General features: G+C 36.7%; 2 protein-coding genes across 2 annotated transcripts; both read right to left on the bottom strand.

Annotated features, from left to right (window-relative positions):
- Positions 1 to 567: 567 nt before the first annotated feature.
- On the bottom strand, positions 568 to 6,157 carry LOC149720134 (ATP-binding cassette sub-family C member 1-like). Its single transcript, XM_089864295.1, has 6 exons — positions 6,144 to 6,157; positions 6,084 to 6,090; positions 6,024 to 6,030; positions 5,379 to 5,449; positions 1,229 to 1,998; positions 568 to 679 (listed from the first exon to the last, which is right to left on the bottom strand). Exons 1-6 carry the CDS (start codon positions 6,155 to 6,157, stop codon positions 568 to 570), a joined length of 981 nt encoding a protein of 326 aa, XP_089720421.1.
- Positions 6,158 to 6,970: 813 nt separating this feature from the next.
- On the bottom strand, positions 6,971 to 7,570 carry LOC149720133 (ATP-binding cassette sub-family C member 2-like). Its single transcript, XM_089865047.1, has 2 exons — positions 7,318 to 7,570; positions 6,971 to 7,225 (listed from the first exon to the last, which is right to left on the bottom strand). Exons 1-2 carry the CDS (start codon positions 7,506 to 7,508, stop codon positions 7,045 to 7,047), a joined length of 372 nt encoding a protein of 123 aa, XP_089721173.1. The 5' UTR covers positions 7,509 to 7,570; the 3' UTR covers positions 6,971 to 7,044.
- Positions 7,571 to 23,977: the final 16,407 nt, after the last annotated feature.

Raw genomic sequence — 23,977 nt, 5'->3', positions numbered from 1 at the left:
AGCACGTACTAAAGAACACGACTACATTGTAAAAACTGAAAATCGAGTTATGCTCTAAATTTTATCAAAATTAATACTTAAACTTAATTATTGTCCATGAAAATCGCTTAGCGCAATGAGAAATGTACCTTTCATTTAAGACCGTTCCCAGAACTAACAAACGTAAAGTTTTTCTAAAATCCGAGTAACCGGATTGTTTTTTTTTTTTCAAAACATTTCCCATGTTATTTCTATGGGAAAAATCCCTGTTTTTCATCAATAGGGGTGATTAATGAAAACCACCCTTAGCAACTTTATATTTCATAAAATAAACTAATGGATGGATAATTTGAAATTTTAACGACACATTAAGGGCCCGAATTGTAATTCTGTGGAATATTTTCAAAACAGTAAACATAATACAAAAAATTTACATCCAATCAAAAACCCACCCTTATACATTAAGGGCAGTATGAAGTCCTATATAAGAGAGTTACCGCTCTCTCAGAATTTTTTTATTCAGTTTATCAGGTAGACCGGTAATTATCAGTCATCATTGATTTCCAAGGTTAAAACAAATTAAAGCTTCTACGGAAGATTAGCATCTTTGGCCAAAGCATGGAACAATGATTGATCATTATTCAAGAGAGCCTGCGTCGAGTCGAATTCTACAATCTGACCATGATCAAGAACCATCACTCTATTGAAAGTTAAAAGACAAAATAGGTAATTACTTTGCCGCATGGTTAATACCAAAAGTTTATCATGCACGAAGTACACAAAATGGGTTGCAATTGGGCATATTCCGCAGGCTACTGTGACGTCGGAACTCGTATAGCGCTAAGATCTGAAGAGAGAAAATTTAGAAATTTCTGTCGCGGTGCAGCCACCAAGCGGTCGAGACGATTACTAAATGGGTCACATGAAAAAAATTATCCAATGGAATAAAGGAGGTTTTTACGTTCCGTATAGGCAGGCATTGGGGGGGAACGAATTTAACTCCAAATCCCTCTCTCTCTCTCGTGAGATAGAGGCGGTTTCAGTTCTGAAACGTTGTAAAAAGGATAAAAGAAACGCTAGGCTAGGCAGTAAAATTTTGTATTGAAGTTGAGGTGATAAATGATACGGAGAGAGTATAGGGTTTCATTAAAGGGAACTAGACAAACCACTATTCCCATACGAGTAGCAGCCATTTCTCTACTTAGAGGCATGATAAACTTATGTTAATACCTATAGTGGGTATACTAACTTGTCATAGTCCAATATGGTTTTAATTCTGTGCGCTATGGTGATGATGGTGGAGTTGGCGAATTCCGTCCTGATGGTCTCTTGAATAAGCTCGTCGGTGTCCATATCAACCGATGCAGTCGCTTCGTCCAAGATAAGGATCTTAGTGTTCCTTAACAAGGCACGAGCCAAGCATACTAACTGACGCTGCCCGACGCTCAGATTCTGTCCTCCTTCAGCCACGTAATGGTCTAGCCCATGCTCTAGTGATGTCACGAAAGATTTCAGGTGCGAGTGTTCCAGGGCAGCCCACAGTCGCTGGTCGTCTTGTTGACCGAACGGATCCAGGTTGAGTCTGAGCGTGCCCGAAAACAGAACGGGCTCTTGGGGGATGATGGTCAGCCGCGATCGCAAATCAGACAAGCCTAATCCATCCACCTCTATTCCGTCTATCACGATCTGGCCCTGTACTGCCTCGATCAGACGGAAGAGCGCGAGCGTCAGCGACGATTTTCCAGCACCTGTTCTTCCCACAACGCCCACTTTCTCTCTGGCCTCGATTCTGATATTTATGTCCTTTAACACCAAATCCAATCCTTCGCGATATTTGGTACTGTAGTCACGGAATATGATTTGTCCAAGTTGAGGCCACTCAGTTGGCAGTTGACACTCTGGTTTACTCCACTCCGCTTCAGACACCAAGTGACAGTATTCGTCAATTCTTTCTAATGAGACTATATTGGTTTCTAAACCCGTAAATGCAACGATAAAGTATTTGGCATTTTGTAGAAGCTGCGAGATAAAATTATTAAATTGTTAGAAAGTTCGTAGAAGAGTGATTGTCTGCTTATTTTCTTAATATTGAGACACTTTAAAAATAAAGGGGTGTTATTTAGTAAAATTAGAGTTAGTTGTCTAGGGAAAATAGTTTATTTAAGTATCGTCACTGGGATAATGAACAAACAAAAAAAGGTCGAGATCAGTCTAAAAGTAATCGTTAAATTTACTCCTGATTCAAAATTTAGATAGTTACTAGCCGTTACCCGCGGCGTCGCTCGCGTGTAATAAGAATTTCCATCAAAAGGATATAAAGATTGGGTAGATTTTACTGATAACTAATATTTTTGTAGCACCCTAGGAGCGAAGGCACTCGGCGTTGCCCGTCAGCCCGTGGGAACATTTTTTATTACTTTACACGCAGACATATTCCATAAAGAAGGGTTTTTAAGTTTTTGGCCGCCATAATCGAACCCAAAAGACCATTCAGCCCATCTATAGGGAAACCAGTGTACTAAATATTTTTGAAACCGGTTGAAACGTGCGGACTTTGTTGCATAGAGAAAATGTTTTACATTTCTGGGCGCCATTTTTTAAGATGGCGGCGGATTGGAAAATCTTTCTTAGTACGCGCCTACTACTTATGAGTAACGTTACTGCAAATTTTCAGTCTTCTAGGGCAAGCGGTTTGGGCTGGGCGATGATTATCAGTCAGTCAGTCTGTCAGTCAGTCAGGACTTTGATTTATATAGATACTAGCTGTTACCCGCGGCGTCGCTCGCGTGTAATAAGAACTACCACCAAATGATATAAAGAATGGGTAGATTTTACTGCTGACTAATATTTTTGTGGCACCCTAGGAGCGAAGGCACTCAGCGTTGCCCGTCAGCCCCTAGGGACATTTCTTTTACTATTTTTCAGAAGGGCGTGTAAATTTCTGGACGCCTTTTAAAAAGATGGCAAAAAATCGAACCCGAAAGACCTTTCGACCAGTCTATAGGTTAAAGGAAACTAGTGTACTAAATATTTGTGAAATCGGTTGAAACGTGCGGACTTTGTTGCATAGAGAAGATTTTTTACATTTCTGGGCGCCATTTTTTAAGATGGCGGTCAATTGGAAAAATCTTTCTTAGTACGCACCTACTACCATAAGTTTATAACGCCTCTAAGTAGAGAAATGGCTGCTACTCCTATGGCAATAGTGTTTTTCTGGCTCCCTTTAATGAAACCCTATACTCTCTCCGTATCATTTATCACCTCAACTTCAACACAAAATTGTACCGCCTAGCTTAGCGTTTCTTTTATCCCTTTTAGAATGTTTCAGGACTGAAACCGCCTCTATCTCACGAGAGAGAGGGATTTTGGGGTTGCTTAAGTAAAATTCGTTCCCCCCAATGCCTGCCTACACACTGAGAAATTAATGTCAAAGAAACAATAGTTTTCACCATGTTTATGATTGTTTAATGCTGTTATCCAGAAAAACCTCTAACAAGCCTTAATATATACAGGTAGTCGCTGCTTTTTGAAATTACATTACCTTAATTTTAAATATACAGCAAAACATTGTTTTTTTACGTTAACGACTGTGGAAAAAACAGCTAATTTTTATTTCTCAAACGGAAGTGTAAGATATGTTATTATTAATAGAACGTTGCTGTTTTCCGGGAAAAACGTATTCTGCCGTGAAGAATACAGCAGTGTATAATTAAAAACACAGATAGTTACACTATTAAGTATAAATATAACGTATATTTTACTGTATAATCCAGCGTAAATTAAAGTTTTGCATACTATAATTTGAACATTAAGTACTTTGCTTTAAACCTTGAAGCACTTTATTTTAAACCTTGAAGCGCTTTAATTTAAACCTTGAAGCAATATAACCTAATCTTACCTAACCATGCTAAGCCTTTTGGAAAAGGTCCGCGTTTATTATGAAAGGACCGATATGAAAATAAAAATATTTTGGAAAGTCAGTGAATTGCTAATTTTAAAACCAATTTTTTAACTTTGCAATTTCTCTTCTTCATTATAATTTCAACCTACTTATTTCTAAAATTGACCGATAATGTACAAAACGTGTTAGGCGACATTCTTAAAAGCGTTATGCGACACTCTTGGAGTGGCGTCGCTAGGCCTTTTATGGGGCTATAGCGCCCCCAAATTTCAAAGTTAGCCCCTTCAAAAAAATCCATACACTAACTTCTAAATCGTCGACTTTAGTTACAGTTACAGAAATTTCCGCTTCAAAAACGTCGTTAGCGTCAAACTGTTCCAAGTTCTCGCACTTCCATGGATTTTCTTTATTTAAATATGGTAGAGTAGATTAGGTCAAACGCGTTTCTGGTGCTCGAAAAACTCTTCGTGGAAAGAGATTATTAAATTTAACGAATACGTCTGTATCTACTGCCGGGATATTAGGGCCTCCAAAACCAATTTAATACCCGATGCATTTATACTAATTTATAACTTTCTGCCTTTTTCAGAAGTTAATAAGTCGGTGAAAATGACCAACTTACCAAGCAGTTTCAAGCTGAATTTTAAGTTGATCAAGTGGCCAACTTTTTGTGTAGTTTCACATTAATGCGAGAACTACCCTTGCTTGTTAGAACTGTTCTCTCAAGGTTGAACCTTGCTAAGCATATAGCACCATTTGCTGACAAATCAACCACTCAGGAAGGTGTCATGCGACACTAAGAAAGCGTTATTTAAACTCGGAAAGGTGTTATGCTGCACCCTTTAAGGAATTGCACAACACTCATAAGGGAGTAAAAATTAACTTTTAGTTCGATATAAGAGTTAAAAAGGTGTTAAACTGAACCTCTGTTGCACCATTTTATTCTTATCTTTGACACTAATTGCTCAAATAAGTGTTATTAAACCCTTTCTGGGGTGTAAATGAACACCTGTAATGGTGTCAAATTTGGACCCATATAAACTACTTTTAAAGGTGTTAAAGCACACCGCTTTTTCTAAGAGTGTATAACAGCAACCAGTATAAATCTGCCCTAATGGACAGTATGTTAAAAACAGCTAGTCGTCTTATATAAATGACAAGTTGCATCTTAACCAACAGAGCTTAATGTTTTTAATAAAGGTTTGAGTGCTTTTAGTTTAACAACAAAGAGCGTCTTTATCAAAATAAGCTCCGGGATTTAAAACTGTTCTAAGAGCTGTTATTTTTACAGCAACCCTATTTTTTTAGTGTACTATAAGCGGTTTGAAACAGCATGATGTGTTTTTATTTTCACAGCAAACCATCTTTTAATCCACAGTGCTTAGTGAGTTTAAAACCACATATTTTGCTGTTAGTTTTACAGCAGCAAACATTTTATGAAACTGTAATTTATTGGTAGTAAAACAGCATATAGTGCTTGTTTTTCATTGACCCCTACAATATAATCAACGGTTAAGACTGTCTTTAAAACAACCTCTGAAGCGGCTATTTTAAAAGCTAAGAACGACCCTGAATACACGAACAATTAATACTTAAAACTGTTAGTTCCACTGTTTAGAAAAACAGTATTGTTGACGGTATTAAAAACAGGGAGGATGTGCAATTAAATTAGCATCATCTTGATGGCATACGCTATTGCCATTACCATAGTGTTTATTTTACAGCATTTTTATTCTGTGTGTATACGAAACGGAAAAATCTCCTTTATTCCATTGGATGATTTTTTTTTCATGAGACCAATTTAGTGATCGTCTCGACCGCTTGGTGGCTGCACCGCGACAGAAATTTCAAAATTTTCTCTCTTCGGATCTTAGCGCTATACGAGTTCTGACGTCACAGTAGCCTGCAGAAGATGCCCAGTTGTAACCCATATTTGTGTACTTAGAGGCATCATAAACTTTTGCTACTACTTATGAGTACCGTTCCTGCAAATTTTCAGCCTTCTAGGGCACGCGGTTTGGGCTGCGCGTTGATTATCAGTCAGTCTGTCAGTCAGGACTTTGATTTATATAGATATAGATTATAATAAAACCCATAAAAAACAATACATAACAGCATCAAACAAAATAATTAATGAACATACAAATTGACTAACATAATACAAAGAACATACAAATTGACTAACATAATACAAAGAACATACAAATTGACTAACATAATACAAAGAACATACAAATTGACTAACATAATACAAAGAACATACAAATTGACTAACATAATACAAAGAAGGATTTGGCTGTTTTAAGTTTATATCGTTTTAACTTATCTCGAATGTTGACTGTAAGCGACCTGGTCCACGGAGTAAGAGAACGGAAAATTCCCGAAGGTGCGCACTTATTCTTTTAATTCATTAACTACTGAACACGCGCACTAGAGTTAGATTTCAGCATTAATTTATCCTGATAATTTGGCGGGGATTATCACTTAGTAAACCTGAATGTGTTTATGTGGAGTTTTTAAAATGGACAGAGATTTCCCATCTCTATCGACACTCTCGAGCCCGAAGTTGCACGTCAGCTTCCGACTAGTCCTGGTCTCTAAATTATTTCACCTTTTCAAAGACTTTCCCTGACATTATTTTTCTAAACCAACCCCTTGAACCGAGGTTGTTTTCTTTAAGGTCGTTATTTACAGTTTATTTACAAAATATAAAAGTAGGAATCTTCAAACCAATATTAGTAAATATCTTTACAATATTTTTTGTTTTAAATAATGAATAGTTCGTGTTTCATTAAAATTTCCGGAATCTTAGTAGCCCGTGAACTTAGAAATTCAAATATTAAGTTAATTATGTGTTTTAATGCTAAGTGGGATGGAGGATATTGTCGCAACAAATGTAGCTGGAGCGTAACTATACAGTAATGATTTCCTTTTCTTTCCTTAGGAATGATATTGTTGTTTAAAATTTCATTGGCTGGCTTTTTTACTTCGTTAAATATCTATCTTGAAAATTTATCTTTTACGGAAATTTAAGGTTGAAAAAGACCCCATATGCACGAAGTGACTTCAAAAGAAATCGAGCTTGAAGCTCAATGCAATTTCTGATGTTTCCTCTAATTCTCTCTGAATACAGCGTTCTGTAACAATTGCTAAAAAACAAGGAACTATTCTGTGGCCGGGCCGACGGGAGGATATTGGTGCAATTTTTTTAGCTTTACCTCATCGGCATTGGACAAGACCATTCCAACAAAATCGGTTGTCATTGATTCTTTGCTCAAAATAACGAGAAGTGCTATGCAAAACATTAAGCAATTGCCCAAGATATTGTAGCGTACTGACAGCCATCTGGAAAGTCATTAACCAAAACAGCTTTTTATGTGGCAAATTAACAAAAAGGGTGGTTAATATCCAACTTTGAAATTCCGTGCGAGGAATACCTTTTTGCCATGTTCATCATATAATTAGCAGCAGTGCATTCGTCGATTAGCTTCAAGAAGTGTCCTTCAAAGATCTCGTCGGCGTGGCACGCTCTAATGACAGTGCTGCCAGCCACCGATCCTCCTGCATGCGAAAACAAGAAAGAATCTCTCAAGCTAGTTATTCGCTTCAATTGACGATTCCCCGACATGAAGAAACGCTGCAAAAGACATCAAAAAGTACATATATCAGCACAGACAATATAATAAAGAAGTTTCCGCCATTTGCGCACGAACACTCTTCAATTTCTTCTTTTTTTTTAATTTTGAGCTACAATATTAACATTTGATAGACTGGTGCAATATTAGAATATTAAATCAAAAAATGCTTTGACCTAGAACAAAATAAGGACAAGGAAATAGCAATGGAAATGTAAAGTCCTAGTGGTTCTCTTTCAGAAAAAAAAATTTGGGTCTTCCAGTTGAGGGAACCCTAAAATTGACCACGCTTTTGAATTTTTTTCTTCAGGTTTAACTCCTAAATAGAAGCTCATATTAATAACACCGTTATTAAGGTACCTTCGCAAGTGAGCGGACGCGGCTATACAAAAGCTAAAATTGATTTTAAAATTTACATTATCGACTCTATCGAGTTCAGATTTCCTGTTCAGAATCCTGATTGTATCTAAAATTTTCCTCAAAACTGGGTTAAAATTATTCCATAGGATTAAAAGTATCGATAAGTCTGAGGTTATCACTTGTCTGAAGGATCAGATATTAATTTTTCTTTTTAATTGAAACTTAAATGCATGCTTAAGAAAAAAGACGTTCCATTACCGTTTTCCATTGAAATAAATAATTTTACTGGTAATCAATTTCAAAAATTTACTTATCTCGGCTTTTCGGCCACAATTCCATTCCCCGAAAACATTTTATCATTGCATTAATTACTTTTGGGAGAGTACGTGTATGGTTTTGCATTTTGAAAGGTTCCTAAAGACATTACATCCCCATTCGTGACCGGCACGCTTCGCAGTGGAACATTTTAATTATTCTAAAACCAATGGCGCCAAATTCAATAGGGACAGTAAGATTTTTACTCGCGGTTTTGCAAAATGATGTAATATCAAGTGTACTTTAGTCAACCGTCGTATTGTTCTTTCTCATAGTTCAGGGCATGATCAGTGTTACTGCCCAATTTCTCTCTCTAGTTTCTTACAATAGTTAGAAACTATTTGATATGGCACGGACAACATTTGTAAATTCTAAGTAGCACAAAAGGAAAAAATCCAATTTTTTTATATTTTGGTTTGAATTAAATAAACTCATGATAGTAGTTATAACGAACAGAAAGTCAAGGGAATGGCACCGGTAATGAGCAGCAAAAAGAGAGAGAAGTTTGCTTCAAGTTAGCAGAGGGACATGGTAGTGAAATTGGTAATCTAGAATTTTGTTCGTTCAAACCTTAATATATCATGAAAAATTCAAGTGAGGAGACGTCACAACCATGAAAGATTTGTTTGGCAGATAACAGCGAAAAAATTATGTTCTACACACACTGGGACTATGGGAGAGTTTCAAGGCCGAGGTCGCACATGATGAAATTTCAACTCCAGTTTACATCAATTCTCCCTAGTCGTACTAGTAGCAGGTTAAGCTATAGTTTGCTCTGGTCCTGTTAGTCTCGAAAGGGTTATATAGTGCTTGAAACTTTTAAAAGGTTCTTGTCATGGCTAAACAGACCGCTATTACAGTTTTTTGTTGTTTTATAGGCTATTTTGACACGTTATCTCCCAAAAGTAATTAATGTAATGATAAAATGTTTTCGGGGAATGGAATTGTGGTCGAAAAGCCGAGATAAGTAAATTTTTGAAATTGATTACCAGTAAAATTATTTATTTCAACGGAAAACGGTAATGGAACGTTGTTTTTTCTTCAGCATGCATTCAAGATTCAATTAAAAAGAAAAATTAATATCTGATCCTTCAGACAAGTGATAACCTCAGTCTTATCGATACTTTTTAGGTCTTGATTCTAATCAAGACATTTTTGATTAATATCTGTTCCTTCAGTCTTCATTTTAATTAAGAATGTTAAGAAACTGTTTTACATTTTCAAAATCTGCACTAAGCAGAAACATATATAAAGGTGACCATAAATTTGGCTCAATCAGACATTTATTTATAATGATACTTAAAAAAACGTAAATCAATAAAAGTTTGTATTCTTATTGTAATTAACATAATACAATTTTTTACCCCAGAAATTGGACCAAATTGACAATTTTACAAAATTTTTAAAAATGCTGATTTATGTCCGTTTAACATTTAGCTCAAAATTGTCATAAAGCCAATATGAAATTCGAATATCCTTAAAACTTCACAAAGACTATCCGAGATTGTCAATTTCAAACTTTTATGTAGCAAAAACTAACGTCTGTTTGATATTAAGCTTAAAACCTTAAACAAAATATAGTCACGGCTACCCTAAAAGTTCACAAAGATGATCCAAGATGGTTAATACGCCTAAAAAGTGCCATCTTCAAAATATGTAGCCGGGGAAAAGAGAGCGTGATTGAGTGGGCTATGCTAGTGGTTGGAAGTCGCGGGGGTTGGGACAGGGATAAGCGAGTTGAGATGGATTGAAAATGATGATGGGCGACCTGCGGCACCGTATCTCTCCCAATGTACCTCGCGCACGCCCCTACTCTTCGGTAGGCGATTGCTAAGTGCTGCTGCGTAGCGCCATTTTATTTGTATGAGAACAAGCTTCTATTTTGTAGATAGAGAGAGCGCCCTTTTACAATTTCGTCCAGTACGACCCTACCTAACCACTGAGGATGCTGGGAGGACTATGGTGCCGTAGGTAGGGGTACACAGGCAACGCCATAGGTATGAGGGTTTCCACTCCATTTATCTCTCCTTCAAGGTTGGGACTCCAGGCATAGCCGACTCCATCACGCACTCGGCCACGCAAAGCAACTCGCGCCAGCGTGGGAAATAGGACGGCGACACAGGGCAAATGACCAGTTTAAAAATTGCCTGGTCCAGTTCAAAAATTAAATCGGAGGGGGGTCAGTGGTCCACGAGACTAAGAAAGTTCAAGGGTAACCAGTCTTCACACATTAAAATTCTAATATTTTAACTATCCACTTCTTTGGTTTAGCAGACGACGTGCTCTGGTCAATGATCACGGACCAGTTTACTTATTCCAAGTCAGGAAAGTCGCTGGCCTAATGTCCAGTTTAAAAAATCCTTATTTGGTCACGGACCAGAAAACTCACATAAACGCGAATGACGAAAACTACGTTTTACGTCCCCCCCTTGTATTTTGAAAGTGGGACTGGGACTATGGCGCGCGAATACTTAGGCATCTTATACCTTCTCCCTAGTAAACTAGATATCGCTTCTTGGTAAAACTTTATATAACTAAAACCATAAGTTTATAAGATATGTTCCATAACAAGGTTCATACAACTTTTCGAAAACAAATTTCCCTGAGATTTCCAGGCTTTTCCCCATATACTTCCCTGAGTTTTCCAGGTTTTTCTCGTATATGGAGTATCCTAAGGGGCAAATAGGACTATTACATAATCAAAGGATATCCCCGTATCTCTAATATAACCAGAGTTACGAGCTTCCATAATTTAATGTAATGTTAATCCTATGGAGGAGGCAAAGTACCTACAAGCACCCGGGGCAAGTACCTACAAGCACTCACAAGCACCTACAAGCACCCGGAGCAAGTACCTACAAGCACCCGGAGCAAGTACCTACAAGCACCCGGAGCAAGTACCTACAAGCACTCGGAGCAAGTACCTACAAGCACCCGGAGCAAGTACCTACAGGCACCCGGGACAAGTACCTACAAGCACCCGGGACAAGTACCTACAAGAACCCACAAGCACCCACAAGCACCCACAAGTACCCACAAGTACCTACAAGCACTCGGGGCAAGTACCTACAAGCACTCGGGGCAAGTACCTACAAGCACCCACAATTACCCACAAGCACCCACAAGCACCCACAAGCACCCACAAGCACCCACAAGCACCCACAAGCACCCACAAGCACCTACAAGCACCCACAAGTACCTACAAGCATCCACAAGTACCCACAAGCAACCACAAGCACCCACAAGCACCCACAAGTACCTACAAGCACCCACAAGTACGTACAAGCACCCACAAGTACCCACAAGTACCTACAAGCACCCACAAGTACCCACAAGCACCCACAAGCACCCACAAGTACCTAGAAGCACCCACAAGTACCTAGAAGCACCCACAAGTACCTACAAGCACCCACAAGTACCTACAAGCACCCACAAGTACCCACAAGCACCCACAAATACCAACAAGTACCTACAAGCACCCACAAGTACCTACAAGTACCTACAAGCACCCACAAGTACCTACAAGCACCCACAAGTACCTACAAGCACCAACTAGTACCTACAAGCACCCACAAGTACCTACAAGCACCAACAAGTACCTACAAGCACCTACAAGCACCCACAAGTACCTACAAGCATCCATAAATACCTACAAGCACCCACAAGTACCTACAAGCACCCACAAGTACCTACAAGCACCCACAAGTACCTACAAGTTCCCACAAGTACCAAAGGCAGTTGGTTACATAATTTATTAGTGAGGGGGATCTTTTCCAACTTAACTTGTTAGCTCACACAAAGCTAGGTCCCCTTGTTTTTCAACCACCACGAAATATGAACCAAATAGCTTTAAAAGTGCTAACATCATAAACTGACTCTTTACACTGCTTAAATATCGCAGATTGGAATGGTTTTGAAAATTTAAATTTAAACATACTTAGACTTAATTATAGTCAATGAAAATTGCTTAGCGCCACGATAAGTGTTGTACCTTCCATTTAAAACCGTTTTCAAGTCTAACAAACGTATAGTTTTTCTATAATCGGAGTAACCGGAATGTTTTTTTCTTAAAATTTCCCATGTTATTTCTAAGGGAAAAATTCCTGTTTTTCATAAAAAGGTGTGAAAAATTTCATGGAAATGAAAACCACCCTTAGCAACTTTATTTTTTATAAAATTAACTAATCAATGGATCTCTTTGAAATTTTAACCACATATTGTGGGCCAGAATTGTAGTTCTGTGGAATTTTTTCAAAACAGTTAATGCAATACATCCAAACAAAAAACCCTCCTTATACATTAAGAGCAGTATGAAGTCATATCTAAGAGAGCTACCGCTCTCTCAGAATAGTAGACTTGTACAGCTCTCTAGTCCTACCCTACAGGTAAGATTATAGTTTGTGGGTAATCAGCCATAACTGACGTAAAACGCCGAGTATCAAGCGGAAACTATTTTTACAGTATATATCAGACCTCGGGGACTTCCGGAAAAAATGTCTCAAAAAAAATAATAATAATAATTAAATTTTTTTTCTTAATAATTAGGCTTACGTTGGTCGAGCGGCCTGCATCTATTGAGTTGTACACACTACGCAAGCGTGAACCATGGCGCGCGCTTTCAAACGTGTTTAGGCAACAGTGCACACTGCGCAGGCGTAGACCATAGCGCGCGCTTTCAAACGCGTTTAGGCAAGAAGGTTAGTCATTCTTTATTCAGACTTTTAAGAGCTCGCTTTGGTTTGTGTCATCGGGAAATATCTTATATATTTCAATAACAAAATGAATGAAGAAAAGGTCAAAGCCAGGGATCGCTTTGGAAAGGGATTGTGGAATCAATCTGTGCTGACTATTTTTAGTAAAATCAAACTGAAAAATTGGGGTTCGTTTTTCGATGAAGAAAATGAGTGGATGGGGAAAACTTTTGCTTTTGTAACTGGGTTAGTTAACGAATGCCCTGAAAATGTTTCTTGTCCATCTTGCGGACATTCCATGGGTGTTGTGGTTGATAACTCTAGGCCGTGGGGTTTAAGACTTCGCTGTTCATCATATGCCCTCGTTTCTGACCCTAAACAGAGTAAATCAAAGAGGAAACGTATTGGGTGTAATGGAAGCTTGTCAATTTTAGACAATACTTGGTTTAGTGGTCAGAATTTGAGCATTAACGACTCCCTTTTTTTGGTTTTTTGTTGGGCAAACCGTCTTCCCGTAACATGCGCGGTAAGAGCTACGGACTGTAGTCCAAATACAGCAGTGGTTTATTACAGCATGCTTCGTGAAGTATGCGAAGTAATTGTTTCGTAGCATTTTGAAAACCACGAAAATAAGCTTGGCGGGGAGGGTTTTCACGTGGAGGTGGACGAGTCATTTAAAACTCGTCGCAAATACAATCGTGGGAGACAGTTACCCGGAGAAACCATCGTGATTTTCACGATGGTTTGTCGGGAAACTAAGCAAAAACTAATTTTTCAAGTGAAAAACAAATCGCGGGTTGTCCTATGGTCCCAGATGAGGCGTTACATAGCTGACAACTCTATTATCGTCTCAGATTGTATGGCGTCGTATCTTAATTGCGAGAAATTTCTGCCATTTAAGGAGCACCTAAAAGTTAATCACTCCATTGAGTTTGTTAGTAGACACGACCGTCTTTTCAAAATGTTGTTGTTTATCTTCATTTACTTCCCAAATAATATTACACCTTTTCCAAAATTTTGTGTTTATCTTAAGTTCATTTACTTCCCAAATAATATTACGCCTTTTCCAAAAAGTTGTTGTTTGCCTTCATTTACTTCCCAAATAATATTACACCTTTTCCAAAATTTTGTGTTTATCTTAAGTTCATTTACTTCCCAAATAATATTACGCCTTTTCCAAAAAGTTGTTGTTTGCCTTCATTTACTTCCCAAATAATATTACACCTTTTCCAAAATTTTGTGTTTATCTGCATTTACTTCCCAAATAATATTACACCTTTTCCAAAATTTTGTTGTTTATCTTCATTTACTTCCCAAATAATATAACACCTTTTCCAAAATTTTGTAGTTTATCTTCATTTACTTCCCAAATAATTTTACACCTTTTCCAAAATTTTGTTGTTTATCTCCTCCCTATGGAGCTCTAAGGCTTCTCAAACCCTAGCTCGTCACCCCCCAAATGTTATTACACAAACCCCGACGAAAAAAATCCTTTCGTCAATTTCATCCTTTTATCAGAACACCCACGTTGGTATCTCGTGATGGCCTAACATCTCTATTTTTTTCTAGATCAAACTCTATTTTCACTTCCACGAGAAATTTGTTAACAAAAAGGCAGGGCGATACACGATTGATCGGAGGTGCTAATTTAAAATTATCCCTGAAACATCAAATTATTTTCAATTTTAAAATATTTCGGAGTCATTTGAGATGGCACGCTCATGCATAGAAGATAGATTGTAGCGGGAAATTCGAACAAAGGCTAAACTTCGTCTGTTTTTGATTTCTGGGTTTATTATTGTGAGTGTGAAGTGCAGTGTTTTGCTAAATAAATTGGATATTAAATTCCTAGTCGGGAACTAAAACTAGAACTAATCCACGTGACCAAGCAAGGCTGAGAGTCGGAAAGAAATGGAAAAACCTAGTATTATTTTAATTCGATGTTGGCTTTTCTTTTCGTCGTTTAAGAATAACTAATTGGCAGTTTATGAGAAATGTATTTCCGTGACAAAGAAAAACACGTTGAAGCGAGTTACAAAAGAGATTCCGTTCAATCGACGGTGTTAATAAACAAAAAATAATAAGTGAATTTTTGTTTCGGAAAAGGGACTAATTCGTTTTTTTTTTAAAAGAATACACACAAAATTTATAAGACTGGTTTTTTCCATTTTAAAAAATACCCTGGATTTTCTTAAAATTTTTAGCAGCAACGAAAACTTGACATCCAAATTCTACATGTCTAAATAGATACAGGGTGTTTCTGATAAGCATGTCATAAATTAAAGGGTGTGTTCTTTGGGTCAATTTGAGAACTACTATAAAGACCTAAATATTCTTTAGGTAAAACCAAGAAGTGATATCTAGTTTATTAGGGAGAAGGTATAAATTTACACATTTCTAGCTTTATCTCCAGTCCAAACGTAGGTCCGGAGTTCATCCCCGCCTCTAAATTACAACCAGCATCTCATTGGTTCTTGAAAACTCACGTCAGCGCGACGCGAATGACGTATTTTCCGACTGAGGAGAGGCGAAGTAGCCTAGCCTCCTTTTACGTCCCCCCTTGTATTTTGAAAGGGGGACTGGGACTATGGCGCGCGAATACTCGGGCATCTTATACCTTCTCCCTAATAAACTGGATATCACTTCTTGGTAAAACTATGCACAATACCAAAAATATTTGTGAGTAAGGCACCAAGATCTTATCAATCTGGGTATCTTTTGCTCGGGATGGGCCTCTCACGCTCAGCCGCTTATACCTAGCCAAGGCTTAGGGTTGTTCTCAAGCCTAATATTATTCGCAGAGCGATTTTTCGGTTGAAATTAAAAAAAAATCTTATAATACATTGTTGAAGACTTTTGGAATGACTCGAAAATTTTCGAAACTTGAGCTATAAAACGTTGAATATTTTATAACGACTAGCGAACAATGCCGCAAATTTGCCTTACGAGCTTCTTGGTTAGGTCGACTCGAGGTCCGATGCAAAAAATAGTACTGGAGCCGTCGCCGATTGGTCTGGCATTAAAGAGGTTATCTACGGTTAGAGGCTTATGATTGGTTAAAAGGTTTTTTATTCGTTTGCTTAGATTTAACTTCGGGAATATAATAAAACCCTTGGCGAAAACTATGTTAAAGTTGGACTTACGTACTTATGTGTAAAGCCTAATCTGCTTTTGGTTATAGCACCTAAGAGAGTCTTTTCGATTAAAGTTTTCATGAACTATCGGTTTCACGGAATCGCTGATGAGCTGACCTATCTGATTCATTCGTTAATTTCTAGAACTTTCCTTTAATTAAGCATATAATGGTTTTATAGAAATAGTTTCCCAGAATTCTCATAGTAGCAAACAACGTGAGAAAGGTAAAGTGGTGTTTAATAGGGACTATTTTTCGTGTAAGTTGGTTTTATGCTGTGCAGTTGCGCGAATTTTTAGGGTCTTTTTAAGCTTTGTTGTGCTCACATAAGTTCTCCGGATTGATAAGGCTTCGTTTTCTTAATCCCTTCTTGTAATACGTGAATTTGTTTTTCAGGAGAGGACATTATTACATTTTTTATCATTTGGTTTAAGAATATTTCGAGTTGGAATGTCATGAATTATAAGTTTCACCAGGAAGTCGTACCCCTCATTGAAGGGATAATTGGGGCAGTTTCTCAAGTGATGTCTGGGGTAAAAGGAGGATGGGCCAAACAAGATATTAAAAAAGGCAGATGACTGGGTTATATCGTTTTAAAAGGGTATATTCACATTTCACAACTAGGTTTACTACACCGTTTTCTCGTCATATAGAAACAAAGCAGGGAATAAGCCCAGAGAAATGGAAGACCTAGAACTATGGCGTTCTAAATGCGCGGTCATAACTCTTGTTTTCTATTAGAAGACAAAACTATTAATTTCATTGACTAATGAGCTTTCACCTCACTCTGAACCGTTTGAATGATCTCAATGACTGAAAACGAAATTTTACATTCCAACCTATCCAAAAGGCTTGAAAACGGTTTCAAAATCTATTGTGTAAACGCGGCTGTAGAGACCCCCAAACAAATGCAAAAAATTTCTTCAAAGCCCCAACTTAAGGGCTTTCGGTAGTATTAAAATATCATAGTGAGGGAGGCATATATGCCAGCTGGTTCCTCCCCCCAAACGCACATTCAGAAGTACTAACATTTTATTATAGTTCTATGAAAAACAGCCCTATTTAATGAAGGGATTTTTGTGCTTAAGTTGCACGCATAGACTCTTAGATTAATTTTATCTTCGCAACCCTTCATATTTAATAATGTTGTCTTTTTTTTATGCTAAGCCCTACAAAAAGGCAATCCATATCGCTCTCAAAAAGATTTCTTTGTATATAACAACTTCAAATTAAAGGTTGACATAATACTGAAAAATTTCTCTAAACAAGAGACAGAAATACATATCCTACCTGAAGCAATATGTATCCAGCAAAAACAGTTATGAAGGGAATGACGAATATCGGTAAAACAATTGCATTAGTCTATGTGAAAAGTACTAAAGTTATCAATAACATAACGGTTCTTCTTAAGGCTGATGGTAATTGCTGGTCGAGAGTGTCAATGTCCTGAGAGAAGCGATTGAGTAGCCTTCCAACTGGGGTCGTGTCGAAGAACAACATGGGAGAACGACATACGGTGACTAGCATTTTCTCGTGCAAACACTTTGCCGCTCGTAGACAGCACGAAAAGGTAATGATTACGCCCACAAATGACGCAGTGGCTTGGCTAAGACCAAAAGCGACTAAGACTGCTATACGGGTTGTCTCTAAATAAGGATTGGCTTTAAAGTCTTCTTTCGTGTCCTCGCACCACAGTGCCAACCAATACACAGACGCCAAAGTAAAGATCGGATATCCGCTGACTATTATTACACAGATTAAACACCATATTCTTTCAAAAGCTTTGAAATATTTTTTATATGCTGAAAAAGATATCTTGAAAAGCAGAAACCAAAACGAAAGCAAATATTTTGAAAATGGGAAATTTCTAAAGAAATCAAAAAATACATACATTGCCTTCTTTGAGAGTCTCTTTAGTCATGAGTTTAGCCTCTTCTTGGAGCGACACATTTCCTTTGGACGTTTTAAGGTGCAATTTCCCAAGTTCTTTATTTAAAATACTAGAAAAAAAAACGCACTTTGAAAAAATAAAATGAGTACTATATTTGCAGGCAGTACACGTCTTGTTGCTTTAGTTCGTTCTAGAGATTAAGTGGCTCAAAGTACGTAATTGCAGCCACCAGTGGCGTAACTACAGGGGAGCAGAGCCCGCAACTGCGGGCGGGCCCATGGCTTTTGGGGGCCCTTTCGAAATTTTCCTTAAAGACTGATTGTCCCATATTTTATAAAGTGCCCTACAATTTCACAAATCGTCCAATAAAGTCCTATAATTTAGTGATTCCAAAAGAAATAATTTATGATCCCCGCTGTATGACGTTTTAAACGCAAGAATTAGTGATATCTCATTTGATCAGAATGGTGAGATTAAAAAATCGCGGACCTCGCTTCGCTCGCAAAGAGTCTTGTTTCAGGGGCAGCCCTCTGGTTACCTACCAGTCACGTCTGGTGTTCCTCAGGGCTCCGTGCTGGGACCCCTACTCTTTAATTTATATCTTTATGACCTTTCGGCGAAAATTAGCTCGGGGACAGTGATGTGGCAATATGCGGACGATTCGTATTTATCCCGTCCTGTGAATGATTTACCCCAAGCCTTAGAATTACAGAAGGATGTAGATGCAATAATTGAATGGGGTACTGTCAATCACCTACGTCTTAATGCTCAGAAATGTTCTTATATGGAAATAAGCAGGCGCAAAAATCCATTTAGTTATGACTATAAAATAAGGAAAGATATCTTAGCTCGTGTACAAGTCACTAAAATCTTAGGCGTGTTCATTTCTAGTGACTTGAAGTTTAACTATCATATAAACACCATTTGCGCCAAATCTCGCCGTCTCTCAGGACTAATTATGAGAACTTTTGGTAAATCCAAGGCGTCTGTTATAACTTTCAAAGCTTTAGTCACGCCAGTCTTGCAGTACGCATGCGAGGTTTGGGCGCCGTATTTGAAAAAGGACATTGCATGTATTGAAAGAGTTTTAAGATATTTTACATCTTTTATAGTTGGCCAGAGTTACTATGATATTCCAATGTACAATACCAGGACTAGGGTTTCTTACTCAGACCGTCTTAACACTTTGCAGTTGCTACCTATGTATCAACTTAGAGATATTTCAAGTTTACTATTCCTTTATAGAACTATTAATTGTGCGTATAATCTACCGTTGCTAAATTATATGACGATTAACGAACGGCATGAAGTCTTAACATTTGTGATTATGGGTGAACGATGTGATGCCTTGCACAACTCTTTTTTTACCGTGCAGCTCGTCTGTGGAATAGTATGCCGGAGAGTGTTAAAACGTCTGTGTCGGTTTCCAGTTTTAAACATGAGCTCTTGGGGTATTTTAGATCTACCCCTTTAAATGTTCAAATTATAGTTATTTAATCAGTTAGGTTTCTAATTGTTTGATTATATCTATAATCTATTATAACTATGTTTGCTAAATTATTTCTTTTTTATCTGTATATATATATCTATATTTTTTCACGCGACGAATGATTTATTTCGCTGATTACTGTTTAGTTCAATTTATAACTTAATATAATGTTTGTCTTTGTGATTGTACTGGTAGCCAAGCTTGTATTGGGAGTTTCTCCTTTACTTGGCTGCCACCATGTTCAAATGGGAAATAAATTTATTATTATTATATTATTATAAGGAATTTTTTATCTTCAATTCTCACATAATTGAATTTAAACGCAAAGTATTTATATGAAATGATGACAATTACTATGCATTCTGAGCTGAACTCAAAATAGCACAATTGAATTTCGCCTCTGACCATTCATTTAAATATCTAAGCCCACAGATTGAAGAGAATTTTACACAGAAAAAAAAGTGTTTAGAATCTAAACACTTGCCTAAACACGAAAATGCAACAGATATTTTATCATGTGTAAAAACACTAATGTTTAAATAAGAATGGTGTTTAGGTTTGCAACACCTTATGTTTAGGTTCAAAATGTGTTGATCGCTTGTCATATCTAGTATTTAAACATGTTTAAGGTGGTATATGTCATGTTATTGTGCTATAATGCTTAGTAACAAGACGTGTTTACACGATTATATGCCTAGTTGTATAACATGTTTTCAGGATTATATGTTTAGGTTTTAAACATGACTAAAGGTTTATAAGCTTAGCTTCCTATCATGTTTAAGGGTTTATAAGCTTAGTTTTAAAGATATTTGCAGGTTTATCTTGAAATATTTTGAATGGTGTTACGACCTGCGTCGCTTTAAATACATAGGTTGAAATAATTGCTGCGAAATAAGATACATTGTTTTCCGAAAAACCCGTGCCGCTCCTCGTGGGAAAACACAATATCCGTTGAACTTCAACTTAGCTTAATTTAAACACTTTAGTAACATTGTGCCGAGTTCCATTCAACCGAACCAACCCCATTCGACTGAAAAACTCTCACTTCGGAGGATTTACGATGCTGTAGAATGGGACAATACGATTGCACCGAAAACCCTCACTTCGGGTTTTCCCGATCGAATTTAAATTAAATTAACTTAAAACAATTCACGGCCTACGTAAAATGAACACTAGATCCAAACATTTTCTAAATTATTATTCTTGAACGAAATAGTAATAAATCAGCAATATATGAAATAATAACATCAATTGCTAATATTGATTTATTTTTTTATGTTATATTCATTATGAAAATACTTTAAGCCAGCCGTTTTACTGTACTTGAAGTGTATAACCGCCCCAAAGAGGAAGAGACGTCCTAACCAAACCTAACCGAACAGTAACTTTTTGGAAAGGCATATTATTTGAGAAGTCAATGAAGATAAACATCAATATTTTGGAAAAGGCGTAACAATGTTAAATGACTTATAAAATATTACTAACCTAACCTGGTTTTGAACAAAAAGTTTTATTGGACGAAATTGTTTTTGTTTAATGCTTAACCTAAGTCCAATTTTCACTTTTTCTGTATACTGTTATATTATATACAGTATTTAGAAGACACGGTATTGAAAACTTACCGAGGTCGTTTTTTATTATCATCTTGTTGCATAGTTGTCAAATATTGGCGTTTCCAAGGCAGCACGAATGTATTGAAAACGCTAGCACTTTTGAGGTCGCTTAATTCGACAAATAGCGTCGTTTGAATTGTAAATACCAACACCCGCGGTTGGGCTAAATTCATTAGAAACTTTGGTGGGATTCGGTCTAATGGAATTCTGCGCAATGGGAATATACCTATTTAAACAAATCTAGCCGACCTGTTGGAAATGTTGTTCTATTATTAAAGCCAAGAAAGCTTATTTATTCTTCATGTCGAACCATCACTTTAAACATATATTTTGCTCAAAATTTGGGTAAAGGAAGTCCTTTTCTCAATATAAAATGAAAGCCATTGTGACTTACATTATGAATATAGCCACAAGGTGTTAGATTATTCACCTTGTGGTAAAATATACCTCCACTTTTTAGTTGTTTTTCTAAAATATTATAATTCTTCTTAAAATAAAGATTTAAAAAAATTTAAGCTATATACCAACGTATTAAAAACATGTTACGTTAAATAACACCTGGTAAGCGTTGATGATTAGCTTAGTGTTAAGATTATTCTGTGTTTACCTCTTAAACGTGATAAAATAAGAAGTGTTTCTATTTGGAACACATTTTAAGGATCCTTATAGAGAAACAAAGATGTAATTAGACATCAACATTGAAGAAATAAATATTACCTCACACAATGTTTAACTTTATAACATGTTCAGATGTTGCAAACCTAAACACTTTTTTTCTGTGTAGCACATACCTTTAAAATATGTTCAAGTATTAAAAAGAGTTTTGAAAATCTGTCATCTCTGAAAACATCTCTTCCTACCTGACCCTTTAAAATAGCTTGATATAGTCATTATCAGTCACTGTTATAACAATATGTTCAGTACCCCTTTAAATTTAGTGTACGTTCAATATCCCTTTAAACTTTAAAATAGATATTTTTGGATAGGCTAACAAAAGGTCTTGGTTACGAATAAAATGCATGTATAAATTACAATGGCTGGTTTTCCCAATGCGCTGGTTCCCTTCGACAATCTTTGAAACACGTGCAAAGTAAAGCCGAGGGTTCAACATCCTTAAAACTTTCCAAGGGTTGAAAGCCCAATATCAAGAAAACTTTCCATGGGCTCTACCCAAAAAGGTGAACGATTCGTCCCTACCCTCTTCGGCAAAGAGGTGAACGACGACCAGCTCCTTGGTGACAAACAAAGGAGAGAAGTGTGTGTATAAGTCCGTACGAGAATTATAGCTGAAGAGAGTCGACTCTTGGAGCACGCGACCATGCCAAAACTCAGAGACTAATTTTAAAAAGCGGGTACCCTTACGGTCAAGCCGATGTTCCCGGCAATGAAGAAGCGGACCGTGAAAACGTGCGCGAATGTGTGCTAATGGAAGTGATCGAATGCCGCCGTTACGACATCGAAAACTAACGGACTCCACAAATACGGTACCGTACTAAATTAAATTAATTAATGGCTACCAGCCAACCCACAGTAATATGATTCTTATGTTTAGTTAGCGAAGTAGTTAATTTGTGTTTATGTTTAGGTTTAATAAGTATTTCATTTGTGTTTATGTTTAGCTATAGTTTCAAGTAATGATTTTTATGTTAAGTTAGTTAGTTTCTTTTAAGTGTTGAATTAAAATTGATTATTGCCAGTTCTATGACTTTTGTGTATCTTAAATGCTGACACTTTTCCTACCGTAAATATTCCCTAGACAATTGAGTAACAGAATTGAAGAACCAATCCATTCCCCTTATATTACTTATTACTTGTATTTAAAGTTTACCTAAAAGAGTGTCACACTTTTAAGTCTCTTTTTGCTTACAATTTCATTTGATTAATAGTCACTGTTTCAAGCAAATCTAAATCTATGTCTGTGTGAGCCCTTCAGTATTTGTTTAGATCTAGGTGCGATATAACGCTTCTTTAAAGAGTCTTACCTTCTCAATAAAATAAAATTATGCACACTCTAAATCTAATCATTTATGAGTCCTGTTTAATCCTATAATTTCACTAATCTTGTCCTGTATAATGCTTTAATTTGATTAATCTCGTCCTGTATAATCATATACTTTTATTAATCTGGTCCTGTATAATCTTATAATTCGATTAAACTGGTCCTGCATAATCCTATAATTTGATTAATCTGGTCCTGCATAACACTATAATTTGATTAATCTGGTCTTGTATATTCCTATAATATCATTAATCTGGTCATGTATTATCCTATAATATCATTAATCTGGTCATGTATTATCCTATAATTTGATTAAACTGGTCCTGTATAATCGTATAATTTGATTAATCTGGTCCTGTATAATCTTATAATTTGATTAATCTGGTCCTGTGTAATCCTATAATTTGATAAATCTGGTCCTGCATAATCCTGTAATTTGATTAATCTGGTCCTGTATAATACTATAATTTGATTAATCTGGTCCTGTATATTCCTATAATATCATTAATCTGGACTTGTATTATCCTTTAATTTGATTAATCTGGTCCTGTATAATCCTTTAATTTGATTAATCTGGTCCTGTATAATCCTTTACTTTGATTAATCTGGTCCTGTATAATCCTTAAATTTGATTAATATGTGCCTGTATAATCCTATAATTTATTAATCTGGTCCTGTATAATCCTATAATTTGATTAATCTGGTCCTATATAATGCTATAATTTAGCGAAGAGAATCCTATTTCTTGTATTAAAAATTCCCTAAAAGAGTTGAGAGCATGAATTGCAGTATAGTATGCGCGAGAAATCTTGATCGAGAGCGGCGATAAGGCGCATTGCTATAAATTATGAAAGGGAAATGTAGTAACGTTCGTGATGCTTTCATACTTTTTGAAAGCTCGACACATAAGAAGGGGCCCTTATTGACGGGCTGCGGGCGGGCCCAGCAAACGTCGTTACGCCACTGGCAGC

This window comes from Phalangium opilio, unplaced genomic scaffold, assembly GCF_054372755.1.
Source record: "Phalangium opilio isolate 3A_F unplaced genomic scaffold, DU_Popi_V2 ptg000002l_1, whole genome shotgun sequence".
Lineage (NCBI taxonomy): Eukaryota > Metazoa > Arthropoda > Arachnida > Opiliones > Phalangiidae > Phalangium > Phalangium opilio.
The sequence above is the reverse complement of the archived record's forward strand: the minus strand, read 5'-3'. Positions and strand labels throughout refer to the sequence as shown.

Bases quoted from the DNA above. Each gene is read 5' to 3' on its own strand.
- LOC149720134 (XM_089864295.1), bottom strand. The intron at 1,999-5,378 runs GTAGGGGTCAAT...TTTATCTCGCAG, and splicing joins TCTTAACCGTTGATTATATT to CTTCTACAAAATGCCAAATA. The intron at 680-1,228 runs GTTAGTATACCC...AACTTTCAATAG, and splicing joins ACCATATTGGACTATGACAA to AGTGATGGTTCTTGATCATG.
- LOC149720133 (XM_089865047.1), bottom strand. From the start codon at position 7,508: ATGTCGGGGAATCGTCAATTGAAGCGAATAACTAGCTTGAGAGATTCT. The intron at 7,226-7,317 runs GTATTCCTCGCA...ATGACTTTCCAG, and splicing joins ATGATGAACATGGCAAAAAG to ATGGCTGTCAGTACGCTACA.